The sequence below is a fragment of the Mixophyes fleayi genome, chromosome 12, assembly GCF_038048845.1.
Source record: "Mixophyes fleayi isolate aMixFle1 chromosome 12, aMixFle1.hap1, whole genome shotgun sequence".
NCBI lineage: Eukaryota > Metazoa > Chordata > Amphibia > Anura > Limnodynastidae > Mixophyes > Mixophyes fleayi.
The window spans coordinates 23,543,932-23,563,731 of record NC_134413.1 but is presented as its reverse complement, the minus strand read 5'-3'; the positions used below and the strand labels follow the sequence as shown (position 1 = coordinate 23,563,731).

The window sequence follows — 19,800 nt, the reverse complement described above, 5'->3', positions numbered from 1 at the left end:
ATGATGTCACTGTTTCAACAGCTGCTTCTAGGTTTCTTGGATAAAGAATATCTGAGTCCTGTGGGGTTTGCACAGCCTCTGTGCCAAGTGTTTGAAGTCGGGGTGCTGAAAGACTATTCATGTGGAATTCTCCCAAACGTAGCTAGTAAAACGTTCTGCAGACTACATTATCTTGTCGATGCCGAGGGGGTGTATGGAAAGCGTTCGGGGCGATTCTATAGGCCTTGTCAACAGCAATATTCCCAAACTCCAGAAGGGACTATTCGTTTCAGCAAATGTGTCGTTTTCTCCACCAAAGAAGATACTGGACAAGAACATACTTAGGGCTGGATTTACTAAGCTGCGGGTTTGAAAAAGTGGGGATGTTGCCTATAGCAACCAATCAGATTCTAGCTGTCATTTATTTAATACCTTCTACAAAATGCTAGCTAGAATCTGATTGGTTGCTATAGGCAACATCCCCACTTTTTCAAACCCGCAGCTTAGTAAATCTAGCCCTTAGAGTTGATTAAAGTAATCAACAGCATTGCAAGTTATGTTTTAACCAATTTATGTTTGCACTGAGGAAGCCGGTACTTTAATATTTGTATATCTTAATAAATAGAGGGCTCAAATAAACCGATAACTCTCATTAAATACAGACGGATACCTAGTTAGAACATACACTTATTAGATTTACAACTAAAACCAAAATACAATTGGAGCTAGGTAATGTAAACACAGTTAACAATATGAAATAATATTTATAAATGAAGCTGCTGTATAATGTAACTACTACCCCATATATGTAACAACCAGAGAAAAACATTAAACGTCTCTTAATCTTTTAACAATGTTGGAGAGCTAAAATACAATGAGCCAGAAATATATCCTCTATATCAGCCACAAATAATCTATAAATGTTTGGAAAACTCTTAACAATTGTGCAGCTAGAACCTGGTACATCCAGATAAACAGAGCAGGGGTTTAACGCAATGAACACCTAGGAAAATAATCATATATAATTACCAAAGGCAAGTATATAATAATCAAACCATGACATTTTATGGGGTCATCTTTAGGAAAGTAATACTCGTCCCAGATCACTATAGGGGATGAAAAGAATATCCCTCCTCATTATGAAGATGCCTATAAGTTATTAGATATATCAGGAGGTTTAAAAAGGCTCCAAACACCCCCCACACACTCTCAAAATAGGGGGGTCCCTTGTTTTAATTATAAAACAAAACAATCAGCTTTTAAAAAATTGTATAATAAATTAAACACAATATAAAAGCTGTTGGAATAACTTTGGGGTGGAATAAAGAGAGGGAGGAATACAGAAAGAGTGTTGTAATAAGATTACAAGCTGAAGTGATCTGGCCACTTGACCCCAGTGCTCAAAGGTCGGATCTTGTCCAAATTGGCCACCAGGATGTCTAACAAAGTTCGACAGTGTTTCCACTTTCAAATTTCCCGTTTCCTCAAATTTCCCTGTTACATTTTGAAACTAGATTTATTATTTTATGTATGTACTACAGTATGTCACATGAAAGGTAACAATGGTTCTACATAAAATTATTGAACAGGAAAAATAGCAACAGGGGAGCAGGAAAAAGAAACCTGTAAGTGGAAATACTACCCTAGGCCCTAGTGGTAGGATTGCTGCATGTGTAACCCATACTTGCCAACTCTCCCGGAATGTCCAGGAGACTCTCGAAATTCGGGTAGGTCAGGCAAATATCCTGCATATGGCAACATGCTCCTCGAAATGACGCGATTTGCGGTGAATCGCCTTACTTTGGCCCCGCCCCCGCAGGGGAAATGCCATTTTGTCGCGGGGGCGGAGCCAATATGACGCTAATTACCGCCCCTCAAACCACGCCCCCTGCCTGGGATCTCCCGGAATTAGCTTGCCAAAGGTTGGTAAGTATGGTGTAACCAGCTTAAAGGACCACTGACCTCAATGTATTTTTTATGTTTTCTGTCTATTGATGGACATTCCTGTGGGAGACAATGTATTTGTTTACTCACTGTAAGCAGCCAAGACTGGCCTTAGAGGTCCTTCATTTGCCTCCTGCCCACCTCAAACACATGTAAAGTACTGCTGCACACAGTTAAAGGGGAATCCAGTGTTCTCCCCAGAAAATGTTGGCAGCTGGGTGGCATTAAGCAGCAGCCGAGTGAGGGCACATGTAATACTTTGCAGCAATAATGGAAAATGTTAGAGGTTTTTGCCCACACCTGAAAGGACCGGTCAGACCTGTGGTCTAACACACACTGCTGGCTGTAGTGCTCACATAGTGCCTGTTATACTAGGAGAAACAATGGTTTATTCTATTACAATAGGACTCTGTTGGGCTCCAAGAGTTGGATGACAAGTACAAACAGCTGGATGGAGCACCGGAGACATAGGTGCTGGGGAGAACACTGGAATGGTCCAGATAGAGAAGGGTGGGGAGAAAATCTAGCGCTGAAAGTAAAGTATATTTAATTATATCTCCTTTAGATAAATCATATGGGAACACTTCTAAAATGCATGGGGTTAGTGTACAATCATTCTCATACTTTGACCAACAGGAAATGGCTCAGCAGAAGATCCCAGTCGTATCTATCAGGGCTATAGAATAAGTGAGAGATTAATGGTTTACAGGAAGAGAAAGAACATTGAGGTTTATCCCAGTCCTTTCTATGGGCCTGTAAAATAGAGTTGTATTCATTTATCAGAGACGCAGAAGCTATAAAGTGATTACTATGTAAGTGCGTTTCAGAGAAAGAACAGAAGAACACTTCTTGTGCTTAACCGGTCTCTCGAAATGTACTTCACATATATATGGATGTGTGTTGCAAGAGGACTTTTCATCTTTGATGAACTTGTATATAAAGGGGGTTTCCACTATTGGAGCAAAGGGTTTAAATCACCCCCCCCCCTCCCCAATCCCATAAGCATATTGGCAGCAACAATCTGATACTTACTGTGTCTGAGGACCTCTGCTATAGTATACTGTAGTATGGAGGGATCTGAAACATGGATGGAAATGAAGGCAGACTCCTGTCTGGGCTGCTTCCACCTGATCTCCAGCATTTCTACCCGTGCTTGGATATTTCCTCATTCCTATATCTTAATGAGCAGTCCACCTAAAAGTCCCGAGTCATTCTGGGTAATAAGACCAGAATGCACGGAGTAAAGAGTGGTACTGCCAGGGAAGGGCCCTCGGCCAACTACCTGATATCTCATTTTGTGGTCTTAAGTGTAGTACATTTTGAATAAAGCCTCTTCCAGGTATTATTTTGTTTAGTAATAAGAACTTTAACAATATGCATAGTTTTTATAAGAACTAAACCTCCATTACTGTCGCTGCAGCTTTCGGGGTCCAATAATACTTTTATCCACACCTCTACTGTGAATTTTTAACCTTTTCAAATATTATTACATCTATTAAATTCCCTCAAAGGATTGCAGGAGATTCTGATTCCTTCAGCATAATTTTTTAACTGCAGAACAATTCAAGGTCAGACTGAGGTGAAATTAAAGAACTACGCCCAAATAATTTGTTTGGCGGAATTTGTTAAAGCAATATATATTCTTTTCTTCTATCACTACAAGAAATTAAATGCAATGTCCTGATACAAACCAAATCATTGTATATAGACTCTATATATCAACAAAAAAATGACTGATATAAAGTAATGTCAGGCATTCAACAGTTTACGAACAGTAAACATGTCAAAACATCAGGGGTTCGATACTCGCCCTCCTGACAGCTGTCTAATGGCTGATTCTCCTACCGCCAATGGCAGGACCAATGTGAAACTCTGTTCTTCTGATACACTGCTGCTTATAATGTGACCTGAGCACGGATTGGTCAGCAGAGGCTGGCTGCAACATTTTAGTTCGGACAGCCTATTAGGAATATTTTAAAATGAAGAAAAATGCAGGTAGCCCAGTGACTCAGACCAATGTAGCCCACTATGGGACCAGCCCGGGGGGAGGGGGGGGGCATATGCCCCCCAAAACCAACCAGCCCCTGTTAGTCAGTGATCCTGGCACATTACAATTCTAATGCAAGGAGAACCAGCCATTAGGCAGATAGTGAATGGTCGGCATCTGGTGAGAGGGGTTTACTAGTAGAATACTTCTATGGATGGACGAGCTGCACAATGGACCAACAAAGATTTACCTCTATCTCATGTTACTGTCCTTTAAGACAATGCCACTAGTTAAACACCCAAAGGATAATTCATACACTTGTTAAATAAACCCACAGAAGGACAGTCTTGTTTGTTTTGTTTTGAGGACTAGAGTAATACATTTACTGGAGGAAAAATGCAATAACATATTTAAGAAAACAAACAATCACGCAGCCCACCACCCCCAATACAACACGCAGCCCACCGCCCATAATACAACACGCAGCCCACCACCCCCAATACAACACGCAGCCCACCGCCCACTATACAACACACAGCCCACCGCCCACTATACAACACGCAGCCCACCGCCCACTATACAACACGCAGCCCACCGCCCACTATACAACACGCAGCCCACCGCCCACTATAAAACACGCAGCCCACCGCCCACTATACAACACGCAGCCCACCGCCCACTATACAACACGCAGCCCACCGCCCACTATAAAACACGCAGCCCACCGCCCACAATACAACACGCAGCCCACCGCCCACAATACAACACGCAGCCCACCGCCCACAATACAACACGCAGCCCACCCCCCATAATACAACACGCAGCCCACCGCCCACAATACAACACGCAGCCCACCGCCCACAATACAACACGCAGCCCACCGCCCACCACCCATAATACAACACGCAGCCCACCGCCCACCACCCATAATCCAACACGCAGCCCACCACCCACAATACAACACGCAGCCCACCGCCCACCACCCACAATACAACACGCAGCCCACCGCCTACAATACAACACGCAGCCCACCTCCCATAATAAAACACGCAGCCCACCTCCCATAATAAAACACGCAGCCCACTACCCATAATACAACACGTAGCCCACTACCCATAATACAACACGTAGCCCACTACCCATAATACAACATGTAGCCCACCTCCCATAATAAAACACGCAGCCCACCGCCTACAATACAACACGCAGCCCACCTCCCATAATAAAACACGTAGCCCACCTCCCATAATAAAACACGCAGCCCACCGCCCACAATAAAACACGCAGCCCACCGCCTACAATACAACACGCAGCCCACCTCCCATAATAAAACACGTAGCCCACCTCCCATAATAAAACACGCAGCCCACTACCCATAATACAACATGCATGAATACCATACACAAAATGATGCCTTCTGCTACCAACACAAGCCCACACTGCACAGCTGCAGAGCTTTCTCTTACATCCCTTACAGCACCTGCAGAATTCTCAGTCAATGTTTTTAAATCCCCCACTAAGCAATCAACACACTCCGGGCTAAAGTGTTAGGATTTATCATCATTCAGAAAGTGGGAGAAATAGAGCGCTCATTACTGGTGGAGTCACACAGAACAGAAATGAAGCAGGAAATGTAATGAGGAACACAGGTGTTCGAGAATATTACACCTTAAACCAGGCAAAATATCGAGGCATCCCAGTGGTATAGACTATAGAGACTCAGGTAATAGGGTAAATAAAGTCACTGAATGTAAACATACATCCATAAGAGCGACTCATTGAAGCTATAGTCATTTTAAAGGGAAACCATCACTGAATACATGGTGTGTGTATCTAAAGGGGTTCTCCATCGCATCCACGCTCCAGACGAACATATATTAATATCAGACATATTTACAGATTCAACGAATAGCCAGCACTGACAGCTACCCCAAATGTTATGCTTGCAGCATTTTATGGTGTTCCTGTGTTTTAGCCTTTCCCAAACTCTGCTCCACCAATAACTGATCTGGAATTTGCAGTACTGTCATCGCACATTTTAATATGAGCTATAGTGTAATATGATATCATAGAACCACACATTATAGTCAGCAGAGGAGGCACTGCATTGTACAGAATCTGGGAACTTAGAAGCTTACATCAAGGACTCTGAGTGCGGAGCCCGATGGTGTAAAGCTCAGCAATGGATCACAATTATAATGCACATAAAGTAATCTAGAAAGCGAGATGAGATAGGTTAAAAACCCATTCCTATTTGTGGTTTGTGCCACCGAGTTAATGTTATTGTGTGTGTTATTGTGTTTGTTTAATCCTGAGAACCACCAATGAGACTCCTCATATGTTCTTGCACAGCCGTTAGTTATCACCTGGTGATATCTCCTGTCAACAAATGACTTTATGGGGCATATTCAATTGTTGGCGGTTTCCGACGCCGAAAAAGTATTACCGTGATTACGGTAATACTAAGCCGGATTTCAGCTTGCAGCTCCCTGAGCTGAAATTCAGCGAGAAAAGTACCGTAATAACGGTATTTACGCGCACTATTACTGTAATGACGGTAATAGTGTTCACGCCGCGTTACTTTAGGCAGTAACGCCAACAATTGAATATGCCCCTATAACTGGCCATACATGCAGCAGTTCTGCTGCTCGGCCTGAAAGCGACTGAATCACTGTACAAATGGTCCAAACACACACATTGGTAGCGAAATCTGAAGATCCAGCCAAGCGAATGGGTCACCTCTGGGGCCTAAAAAGGAGTGGTTGAAAGTTGACCCACATATATGTGGATATCTTCTGACTGCATTTACCAAAATGCCCGATCAAGATGCTATCAATTACAACTGGGTAATTACTGGGCATTGCAGTTGTCTTGGGGCAGTGTCTGCGATATCACAGGATATGTGTAGATAGTATTTCTCTAAAGATGCAGATAACATCAACTAATTAGGGATAATATTATATAACTAGTTATTTTGTAGCACAGATGACAATGATGATCATTTGGGAGAAAAGGGAGAAGCAGGCACAATTTGAAAGTAAATTTGAGACATTTAGGGGGGGAAGAGGTGACACCTGATTGGATGTGTGGCCTTGTCGTAAGACATACTGGGAGATGGTTATCCTGCATAAATACATTACCAGAATGGGACGGCCAGATCAGGGATGACTATGAAGCTTATTGTCCAGTATTCTATATGTTGCAATATATGGAACGAACAATTCCTGCTTTAATACGTGTAGGTGTTACGTCTCAAGGATCTTCAACGTCTTGCTGAAGACCATTGTCGAAGGCTGACTGTCTGTGTGGTACAGAGATCACACGGCTACACCCCACTTTCTAGAAATGCTGGAGGGGTGTGTGCACCAATCCCTTTATGTATATGGGATAGCCAGACAGACAGGTATAGGTATCCTGTTTATATAGAGCCAAAAGCTCCACAGCAGGTCATTATACTGTAAAGAGAATCTTGCCCAGGGCTTATTAAATTCAAATACTGGATGCTAAAAGGAAATTGCTTAGAAGTGAAACCACTATAAAATAATCTCACTAAAGAAATAAAAAGCTCTCAAAACCTAGGAACGCATTCTGATCCAGTACAACTACCCTTTACTAAGGGCTCTTGTACAATGCTCATACTAAGATGTGATAATTAGCATGTCATTCAACAGCCTCAAAAGGTCTGAAGTCTTAATCTCCCCACTGCCACACCTCTCTGGGGATAGAATTTCCTTCTAAAAAACGTCACATCAAATGGAGACGTCTTCAGCGTCTGGCACACAGGACATTATTTTTAAAAGGCCACTAAACATAGAATACAAGTTAATCAACTATGAAAAGCCAATGTATGTAAAAATCCCCATACCTTGAGAGAATGCAAGATATTTACGATTTACACATCCTATGCAGCTTTGTACAAGCTTTTCTTCTCACCAGACTCTTCAGACAAAGGAATGAATGACTGTACTTGCAATAGATTTAAATATAGGAAGTCTGGGTCGACTGAAGGGGGAAAAAATCTTCACCAATGATTAAACGTTTCTGAAATGTCTACAGTTCTGATTTGCATACACGAGACTGTGGTCAGTAACTATTATATAGTTGTATTTAAGGTTTAGCTGTCAAAGAAGTAGTAGTAGAAATAAAACTGAAGAAATAAAGTACAAATACATGGAACTCGTACCTGAAAACACAGAGCTGAGGTAAACACTGGGCTCAACCAGGGTTCGATCTGAATCCTCCTGTAGCACTGCAATAAACATGCAAAATATGTCAGATTAAATATGTGAGAATTAGTTCTGAGCTCAATTTACCAACTAAGGTATGACTTGTAGGATTTAAAGCAGACATGTCATAATTACACCTGTGGTTTAATGTGTGATTGCAATAAATAAAGGCAGTGATTACCAGCCAGTAAGGGTCATTTACGAAGGGCAGAAATTGTATTGCCACACTTCTGAATTGCGCAAGTGTGCCTACTGATACAGCGGGCAGATTTCAAGGTGAACACCTGCACGGCCCCTGGAACCGCTCCGCGTGACAAAACTAACATGATGAAAGAGAAAGAGAGATAGAGAAAGAGAGTGACAGAGAATAAGAGATCCAAACAGTGATTGAGAATATGAGAGAGAGAGAGAGAAAGAAATGGAATGAGATAAGTGAGAAAGAGAGAGAACGATAATGAGCGAAAGAGAATGAGTGAAACTATGGGGTCTATTTGACAAGTGGTGAGGAGCCAACATGCTGGTGTAAATGTCGGCAAAAGGCTGTTTTTTTAATTGAACAAAGGATGAACGCCGTAGAAATCATTGGTTTATCCGGCCTTAACCTATTTAGGAGCGCTTACCGCGTTCCCCATAGACCTCTATGGGTATAGTGGTATTAGAGAATTAACTAAGCTGTGAAAAGGCCTTTAACATAGGATTCAGCTGAAGCCTCTCCAGTTTCGTTGGATCCCTCACCTGGTAAAAACACTAGTGCACAGCACTTCCTTCTTACGCGGACAGTGTTCGTATGCCGGAGAACAGAAAAGCCCAACTCAGAGGAGGGGGTCTTCACTGGGACTCCCAGAACAGCCCCACATGGTAAGTAGCTGCCATATGAAATGATACATAATGATCGTTATGGCCGCCTCATTGTCCCCAATGATAAATAGACCCCTGTCATGAATCGGGGCCTTAGCCCTGTTTACACCACTTGGCGGTATCATATCACCGTGCATCTCCCTCCTGTCAGACTGTAGCATTCTAAATCCTGGGACAAAGCTTGACTTCTGTCTGCTGCACTGGAGGCTGCCAACTTGGGTGAGACAATGTGTTACATCCTGCCTATTCTCGGATACCTGACTTCATCCACCAAATAGCTCCCTCTGCAGACTATAAAAGTCAACTCCTACACTCAACTAACTGCCCGTGCCACACTTTGCTAGTTCCTAGTTCCAGCCTACCACTGTTGCTGTTTGTTTGCTGTTCCTTCTGCTATTCCAATGTTACCATCTGCTGCTGTACAGACTTCATCCATTAACTCTTCTGTGGATTCAGGGTCCTTCTGCTACTCCAGTGTTACTATCTGCTGTTGTACAAAGTCAGCTATTAACCCCTTGTGTGGATCCAGCTCACGTCTGCCTATTCCTCCGACTCACCTACTGGACTTTGGGGTAGTAGGTTGCTGCTCTAAGTCTTCCAACTCCTGGAGCCATCTCTGCATGTCTGGAAGTTCCAGGCTTGGCCAGGTTGTGGGTTCTAGGGTGATCTAATCCCTTTGGGGTTGCTCACCCAGAGTTCCTACCTGTGACCTGCGTCACAGGTAGGTTACCCGGGGCCAGTTCCAGGCTATAGAGTCCAGGCGGTAGCCAACCCTGGTATTCCCTGCCTGAGATCTGAGCCTTCTCAGTCCCAGGCTTGGCACAGCAATATTCAGAGTTTCTGGACTTTTGGGGGTACAGAGTCCATGGCCGTGGGTCTTTTCTCTCTGTTTCTGCGTCCAGGTTCCAGTTCACTAGGTCCAGATTGCAGCCAACTATCCCACTACGGAGTCCAGTCAAGAATTCCTCCTCCTGTCATATCGAGTCACGAATAGATCACATCCTCCCTCTATGAGCAAAAACATCATCCGGTATTCTAGTTTCCTCTTCACCCCTGCTACAGCTAGTCCCAAGGGTCCCGAGATGGATCCCAGAAACCCAATTGCCGTGATAACCCCTATTTATTATGATGTAGCTATAACAATGATTTTTAATTGCCGGGAAAACAGCAGTTTTTGCCGTATATGGTGCTTTCTCTACATAATAAATAGAGCTCCGAGATAGAGAGGAAGAATGAGGATGAGCGCTCTAAAAATCTTACCGTTAATACGGTAATTACTCGCGGAATTTCAGCTCGCAGCCCCCTGAGCGGCGAGCTGAAATTGAATACCCCCCTTTATCTTCAAAAATGTAAAAAAATATATTTCATGTGTTTTCTCGTAATTTTCTATGACTACGCGTTTATCACAATACAATGCATGAATGTCACATAAAAAATGAATTATGAAGCAGGTGTGTTATAACATGAAGAAGGTTGAGAATTGCTGGTATAAAGAGTAATTGTAATGCAGTGACAATGGATGAGGAGAAGACATTAAGATGTTGGAGTGTACTATAATTAGTCTGTTACTTATGCGAGAGATAGAGTGCTTCCAATATCTTTCTCCCAGAGCATGGGACTGACATAATTTGGCAAACACCTCTATATTTGCATGATATGAGGATACTGCTCTCCCACAAAGAATTCATTCCAAAAGTGGGAGAGATCTGCAACTGACTGTTGTCCACTTAGAAATGAGCTGAATTTATCTGGTTTATGACAGATAGTGACAGCAAAGGAGATTAACACCTCTTGCAGAAGTCAGGGCCCTCAACTCCTAAGCCCTGCCCGGAAAGGTGGCTTGTTACAAGCCAGAAAGATGAGGCAATCTTCACAGAACACAGCTTGTAAGCATCTACCTCAGGGTTGGGTAATCCTCTGAGGCTTGCTAAGCATTATGGGAAATGTGGATCAGCAAGTCTGGCCAAGTATCATAGATAACTGACCAAAATGTTTGTAAATGAATAGTTTATAAAACTTTGTACAACACGCCTTGTTTAAACTCTGTACTAGATTATATTCCTTTCTTCTCCAGGTCAGAAAGTGAGAACATTTCACTTCAACAGTACATCTAATAATAATCATCCATCTTGGCCAGCTGAATCACAGAATCCAATACAATAGCACCCCCAGTGGTCAAATTAACAAATGGCAGGATATCGGCTTCACTCTACCAAGCAACACACTTGGGCAAATCATCTCTCAGTCCTGAGTGTACACTTGCTTTACGCTGCAAGAAATGTCATTAACAGACCTATATGAGGCCATTTACTGCAACTGCTACACAGATATAATTGTGCAAATAAGGTGCAGTAACTCTTAGCAACATGACTTTTGCCTAAATTTCTACAATTACAATAGAATATTTACAGCAAAAATTTGACTGGTTGCTATGGGATTGAGAAACTTGCTGCAGTTGCCCATACGTCTGTCTACCAGTTCTTATAAATGTCCATTTCTGTTTACCCGCATAATGAAAAAATATATATACACACACACACACACACAATACTCCAAGACGGACTGCACTCAATATAATCTCTACTGTGTACAGTCCTTAAAAGATAAAAAATAATTACATACATACACACATATACATTATATATTATATATATATATATATATATATATATATATATATATATATATATATATATATATATTTGGCAAAAATATCAAAAAACATTTAATAAAGTGTAAAATTCATTACAGAATAATCCTCAACGATCATTTCAGTGCTCTACACTTTCTTTAGGGGCCCTCGAAAGACGATGAAACGACACTCAAACATAACGTCTTAACCATGTGGTTTAAACGTCCCAAAGTTCTCATTGTCTAAACCTTTATTACTGTGGTTTTCAGGTCACCAACAGGACAATAACATTTATCAAGTGACCCAATCATTGGCTGTTCAGATGTGTTGTGGGGCTGGAACTTCAACTGTCAAACCCTGGGACTGCTTTCATCTCCTGATTATCCCGATATACCTAGACACATTGTAGAAACATATATATTGCTTAGATGACCTAGGTAACTTGTGGTTCGTTTGCGGTTTCTGTGATACAAATTCTAGCATGCGTTGCCTATAAAACAAAAAACTGACTCTACTCTAGAGCTTGTCCTGATTTATCATGGTTAAATGGTTTATTCGTCTCTTCATATCAATTATATATATATGGCGACACAGGGAGTAAGTGTTCTTTTAAACAAACATAAAATAATTTTACATTTGGAGAAAGGTAGGATGAATTACACAGTGAATTATCTGCCGTGGCGATTAGTTCATCGCACTCATGCCTGAGGTGTGACAGTGTTCATACTCACCAGTATATAGATTATTTGTTAGAAATGAAAAAGACAGTTCAAGTTCTAAGTTAGTATTTCTTGTGTAATAGTTTCAAGCTGTATTGCACAGCTGTATGGACCCAGACACACATGCTATCACAGTAATGCTTTGATAGCAGGGGGCCCTTGAGTGTCAGGATATAGCAAAGGCAGCAGTTGTTGGCTGTGAAAACAGTCTGATACAAACCAGATGGGGGACTGACTTGATGGGCAACACAAAGGAAAACAATTGGCTCATTCACCAAAGTCAGACCACTACCCCAGAGAATTAACAGAAGACAATAAGTCAGGCAGTACTGATGCAAACAAGGAACAGCCATGTGGCACTGCTAGAAAAAAACGGGCTCCTCCTGACACAGGCTAGAAACAACCTTCTTGATCGCTACTCATTACCAGCTTTGATTTAAGTCAGCGCAGACGATACAATGTAGCAGAGCCATCATTAAAGTGATTTCTCTCCACAACACCAGGTCACAGGCGTAAAGGCGCACAACTCGACTTGTGACCAATCAGAAATCAACTTGTATGCAGCTGCTTTACATATATGAAAAGAGGGAGGGGCTTGTGTATGTCTAAACCACAGTACTATAAACCTTTACAGGTAATATAAACCATCTCGACAATCATCTTAATACAAGTTTCCAGCATAGGATGGTGCTTAATGACAAACTGAGGATTGTTTGAACAAATAATTAGATGTTCTACAAATAGTTACTGTACATAATACAATGCTAATGTGCAAGATTAAGAGTTACAGCAAAGAGGCTCCGTTTTTATTTAGCTGCCTGGGTGCAATTATTCAGTGATCCCAAAAGCATGCATAACTAATTACCAGGGGGCCACTCTTCTAGTGCGGTCTGTTTGTCATAACTTGACATCTGTGGCTAAGCATTCTGGGAACTGCACCTCACCTTAAAAAGGCAAGACGACTGTCTACACATGCATAAATAATGGTTGACGCACCAATATTTTCAAGGTAAAATATTCACAGAACTTAAATTGAACCCTTACTTGCGTATTTCAACACTTGCTGGTGATACTTTATTAATTGTTCCCTGCACCTCTTAGATTGTAAACTAATTTGAGCCGTTGCATTTTTACCTTTGTATGTTATTTATCTCATGATCGCCTCAATGTACACTTCTGCATAATACGTCGGCGCTTTAGAAATAAAGATTAATAAAAATAATAAGTTGTTCAACAAAAAAGCCCTATATCTGTAAGTATTTGTATTTCTTAATACTAGTAAAATAAATTACTTCCTCAGATGAGGTAAAGTTACAATAAGCCCAAAGCAAAAGGTTACAGTATACAACCCACCACCCAGACAGTGCAGGAATTATCATCCATACATTCTGCTCCCCGGGGCAGTAAGCGTTCTTGCCTTTTAAATTGGAATAATTTCAACAGAGCAATCAGATATAAGGAACAATCCTTTTTCTGCTTTAAACACAGGCATCCCAAGTAATGAGTGCTGTTACTATTACAGCAGTCATTCTACACATAGTTGTATTATTCCAGAGAGTAAACAACATGACAGCCACTACTCACAATGTAAATATCTACAGATATAATAGGAAAACACTTCTGAAAACTTGTGCAAGGGAGAGAAGTTTGTGCTGTCCAGCTTAGCAAATCAGATGTTTGTTTTCATTCTCTAATCTGCATCTAGAATGTGATTGGGTGCAATGGCTACAAAACCTTTTAACTTTGCGCCAGTTTTCATCAGGGCTTGGTTTAAGGGTCAGGCCGCCCTAAGTTAATATGCTCTTAGTGCCTTCTTGTGTTCCATGCCAGGCAAAAACGAACTCATCCTTAATTTAAAATACAACTTCCTTATCCCATAATTATCATCAACATTTATATAGCACCAGCAGACTACGTAGCTATTTACAATTGGGAACAAACCGTAATAAAACAATACTGGGTAATACATACATACCTCCCACCAATGCTTATGTTCATTATTTTCAGTCTTTACCATGGGAACAGGTCAAGATTAAAATCCTACTACATTTCTTTCAAGTCTTCTTTTTACTTTGGAAAACAGCTATCCTCATGCCTCTCCCTGCAAAATTGCGCACCCCACAACAAACTTGCACTCTAGGCTGCAGCCTATTGGATAATCAGGCCCGGAATGGAAGCACTTATAACAGGGGTTGTAAAACTCTGGATCAGTACAGACCCCAAAATATGAGTTGCCATGCCATTCAGGATGGGTATATATTGCCCCATTTTTACAAAACAAGTTTGTTCTACCAACTATGAAAACTAATTTGAAGTCATAGTATACTGTTATTTTGCATACAATTACACAGCAGTTATATTTTAATACAAAATAGTAGATTTTAATTCTAATCAAACGTAAATTAAATTAAAAGAGGACTCAAAGGGTGGGGAATTCAAATGACTGCGTTACTCGTCAGAATAACGCGGCCCGCTCACTATTACCGTTAGTACGGTAATTTTAATGCAGATTTCTGCTCGTGGCTCTCAGAGCTGCGAGCAAAAATCATTGTTGAAATTGCCATACCGACGATAATTATGCACACTATTCAAGTGGTAGCGGTAATGGTTCGCAGGCCGTTGACCACCAGTAACGTGGTCAATTAAATTCCCTGCAAAAAAAAAAAATGGTAAGATTTTAACAATAGCAACAACCTTTTACCACTGGCACTGACTCCAAGGTGGGGATTCAATTTTGTTTACTAAAATATCGGCTCATTATCCCGCACGCCCCTAGAGATACGAGGGAAAATGAGCGGAGATCACTGTACCATATTACCCGGCAACGCGCAATGTTTGGCGGCACATCACCAACAATTGAATTTTACCCCCGAAGACTACAGTATCTTCCAATTTATGTAGTTTTATTATTCTTTAATATTTGTACTTTTTCCCCCCATATATGTACTTTTACACAGGTGATACATATCTCTCTGGTGGCTCCAGCTAAATAAAAGCATATAAACATACATAAATATATATCCGACGCCTGCTGTCTTATGGGTAAAATCATTTTTCCATTTCTCCCTCGTAACATAACACCGTAGACAAGTTGTATCAAACCAAGGAAGGCTTTTAACATACCCAAGCATTAGTGTAATCTTACACTCCAGTGATAATTAAATTATACTGCAGATGACATATAAGTGGCTAAATGGAGAGGACGGCACGGTCTAAATGTACTGTAAGCAGATGAAACAATATGTTGAAATGGAATTGAACATTCTACTGTCAAAACTAACCTGCGGGGTAATTCTGGAAGGTGCTCACTTTCATTTTCAAAAGGTGGCAGGAACAAAGCCAGGTGTATTTGCTACATGTCACCATGGAGTAAATTATTTAGCGTGTGGGGGAGAGGAGGCCGCTTTGCAAAGTTCCAGGCACGACTTTGATGGAGATAGGATTTTGAGGAGATCCGTAATTTAAATACATAATGGATTCAGTAAAAAATAAAAAATAAATAAAAAAGTACCAGTTTAGAGGTGTGTATTTCAAAACAAAACTAAAAGCGGTTCTTGTAGACTGTGGGACATCGTCTTTCACACCGAGATTCACACATATCTGAAAAACACTAGGCTGGGTTGCACCATTTTCACTAGTAAACTGCAAATTGCACGTCCTGTAAACACAAAGATATTTACAAGCTAAAGATTTCCCAGTGTATTTTCTAAGCCTGCTCATTAGGATTAAGGTGCTCTAACAAACTGCACTTCTACTGGCCAATTAGGTTGTTGGAACCCAAATTACAGAGCATACGCATTCAGATCAATCACTCATCTGAATCAACAAACGCATTTAATCAGGATCTATCCGGTGACTATTGGAAATGGCAGAAAATACAGTAAAGCTGGGTACACACTACAGAATTTTCCTCCAACTTTTTATGCCGATCGATTTTACATGCGATCGATGGTCCGATCGCTCGGTCCATGGACTGCATACACACTAGCCTTGTTTTAGACGATAAAGGGAAGAGCGGACGTCCCTTTAGCGACGTTTTACAGCCATGTTGTCGTGAGCAATGATTGCAATTTCACAACATTGATGCAAAGGGTAATAACACACGTGCTTTATACACGTGTAATGGTCTGCAGCCAGACAGGTGCAGTACACATCTATACAAAACACAAGCCTGTGATGTGCAGATACCGCACCACGTGGGACTGGTACAGGGATCACAAATTTACATATACACGTCCCCCAGGTCGAAAAAGTATCGGAGGATTGTCGTGGATCGGTCGGAAGTTTACACACTACACAATGGAAACGAGATTGGAACAAAAATATTAAACGGTACGACCAACCAAATGAGGCGACAATCGTCCATTTGGGCAGACTTTCGACCATCGTGTCACTACATACACTGACCCGACTTTTGAACGAGCGGTCGAAAACCCTGTAGTGTGTACCTAGCTTAAGACAATGACTGTGCATTGTGTTCCTTGACAAAATCTTACAAAGGAAAAAAGGGAAGTTCACACTATCGCAATTGATAATCGGATGATTTTTATTCCAGTTTGAAAAGATAGAGGTCTGAGCTTTCTCTCTCCCTATTCATTACAGTAGACCTCGTCAGGCTTGGTAACGTGTCTGTGACAGCGATGCTGCTCTCTAACACATAAATTAACCCTTAGAAAAAAAGCTTATATGAGTAAATGTTATGAATTTACAAAAGAAGATTTGAGCAGGTATGCCCTTTAAATATCTGCAGTTCCAATAAGCTAAACATACAGTGTTGTAGGGGTTCATTCGATCTGTAAGATGACTGACGTGTTATGTTCGTCATTGCTAGACATTATCTTACTGCATGTTATTAGTCATTTTAGACTGTCAAACTTTTCCTATTCAGCTACTCACAGCAAAGATGGTAAATGCCTTTCCGCAAATAACACAAACAAATGTGGAAAAGCAAATACATAATGGTCATGTGGCTTAGCGAATCTGCAGCAAGTCCCTTACTTAATGGAGCAAGAGGTATGGCTAGTGGAGACTTGGCCGTCGTTCAAGGCTCTTGTAGATACAAGGTGATTCCAAATCAACAGAGAAAAAAATATAACTTGACATTTTACTCTTGTAACATTGAGAACTGCCAATATACATTTGTTTTCATGGTGGTGACCATTTAATTGAATTCTGTGGGTGAACAGAAAATCTCACTTAGTAATAAGGAGATGAGTTAATGGATGGAACTGTGAATTGAATTACAGACACTGCTTTAAATGTTATTGTTTAGTCTCTGGAATTTAATTGTGCTGAACCCTTTTCACCTCCCCCATAATCTAATCAGCAAATGCATGTGTGATGAGTTATGGCCAAGATGCTTGAATGCCAATTTTAAGCCAGGAAATGAGGAACAGCTCACACAAAGCTGGGTGATTTCGAGTTATCAGATCCTGTCTCAGGCGTCCCATACAAGTCATACGGGCACAATAAGAGGATTGATCATATCTTCAGCTGCAGTGGGGCATAAGGTGTTTTGTGACTATGACTACTGCATACGTGCCATTAGATGATTATCTAATTAGGAGGTCTACATCTAGGTACTATATTAATTTACAGGTTATTTTATTATTTATATATAGCCTGGTAAAACTATTTAAAAGTCATCCATCAAAATAGAGTTACAGAAAAATGAAACCCAACAAGCAATAGAGTGATATTAATCAACAATAAAAGAAATGTATATAATTTAGATTGTAAGCTCTTTGGGACAGGGACCTCAATCCTAATATTTTCTTTTCCTGTTGTACTTGTTACACTGATGTTGTGTTGTTTCTTGTGTTATTGTAAGGTACTACATACACCATCTGTGTGGCGCTAGATATACATTCCTGCACACACACACATTACACACAAGCGCTGGACAACCAGATCTGTGAGCAGACATGTGTTATTAAATTGTATGTGTGTTGAACAGCCAAATCACATTACAATGTCCCCACATTTGCCGCATTAGGGCAGGTCTTCCATTATGTGCAGCTAATGTTTGGGGATCATCAAACGGTGCCGGAGAGCAGCATTAAAAATATGTCTTAAAATAATAAAAACATTCAATATAAAACAAATCAACTGCACACAAGACGTAAAAGGCAATTCTGGCCTAGATCATCAATATTGGGGAGAAAAGAAGAATTCTCTTGTGTGCTCAGAAGGTGGGGAGGTTAGGGTGAGAAGGGGCGGACAGGATGTGCTTTCATGTCTGATGTTCTGCAGCTGCACATCCACCACACTGACAGGGCTGGAACAGAACGACTCATTGTGAGATACATTGGGGAAGAATAGAAGGGCACCTTTAGATGCACATGATCATTAATGGCACAAATACAAAAAAAGTACAAAAAGAATCCTACTGAACACATGATGTTCAAAAAAATCTCCTCTAGTGATCAGAGTCCTCTCACTTTCTGTCTCAATGTATGGGTCTTAATGCATGTCTGTATTATATCTCTGCATCATACCCATCATCATCAACTATTTCTATAGCGGCACTAATTCCGCAGCGCTGTACAGAGAACTCACTCACATCAGTCCCTGCCCCATTGGGGCTTACAGTCTAAATTTCCTAACACACACAGACAGACAGAGAGAGACTAAGGTCAATTTATCAGACAAACTCCACACAGATAAGGCCATGGTCGGGAATCAAACTCATGACCCCAGTGCTGTGAGGCAGAAGTGCTAACCACTAAGCCACTGTGCTGCCCAGTGCAGAGAATAAAGCAACATTTATTTACTTATATTTTTGTTATGACATTTTTTGCTTTAAAAACCAGGCCTGCCGATGGGCAACCATAAACCAGCCAACCCACCAACAGGAGACAACAAGAGCTCTTACATTGTAAGGTGGGGTGGGCCACACAAGGCCGCGAGAGCAAAAAATCAGATACCTATATTTACTAAACTGCGGGTTTGAAAAAGTGGAGATGTTGCCCATGGCAACCAATCAGATTCTAGTTATCATTTATTTAGTGCATTCTACAAAATATCAGCTAGAACCCGATTGGTTGCTATAGGCAACATCTCCACTTTTTCAAACCCGCAGTTTAGTAAATATACCCCCAGATGTTTTACATAAGACCTTCACTCTTCTTCTCCGTGGCTGTGCGAGCATCCCAGGGAACATTATTACCCATTTTATGGGCCTGAGACAAGGCACAGTCATACTGATGGACTGACGGATGCATAACTGGAGTATATCTCTTTTTTGAATAGCACCATCTACTTAATTGATTACATAGATATATGTAATATCTTATTAGCTCTAGCGCTATCATGGTTCAGATTTGGTGTTTTAGGAATACATACACTGGTATATATTGAGCATTGGGCAGCACAGTGGCTTAGTGGTTAGCACTTCTGCCTCACAGCACTGGAGTTATGAGTTTGATTCCCGACCATGGCCTTATCTGTGTGGAG

The 19,800-nt window shown here is 41.1% G+C and overlaps 1 protein-coding gene across 5 annotated transcripts in view; it reads right to left on the bottom strand.

Moving 5' to 3' along the window:
* Positions 1-19,800, bottom strand: part of KIAA0586 (KIAA0586 ortholog) — a 170,600-nt gene that overhangs the window by 91,085 nt on the left and 59,715 nt on the right. For 2 of the 5 annotated variants that reach the window (XM_075192979.1, XM_075192976.1), the window contains one exon: positions 8,094-8,159. The exons of 2 other annotated variants lie outside the window; for them this stretch is intronic. In XM_075192979.1, coding sequence (XP_075049080.1) covers positions 8,094-8,159 — 66 coding nt within the window. Of the gene's footprint in view, positions 1-8,092; positions 8,160-11,874; positions 12,021-19,800 lie in introns of those variants that run through there. One more of the 5 variants, XR_012680255.1, reaches the window with a different exon arrangement.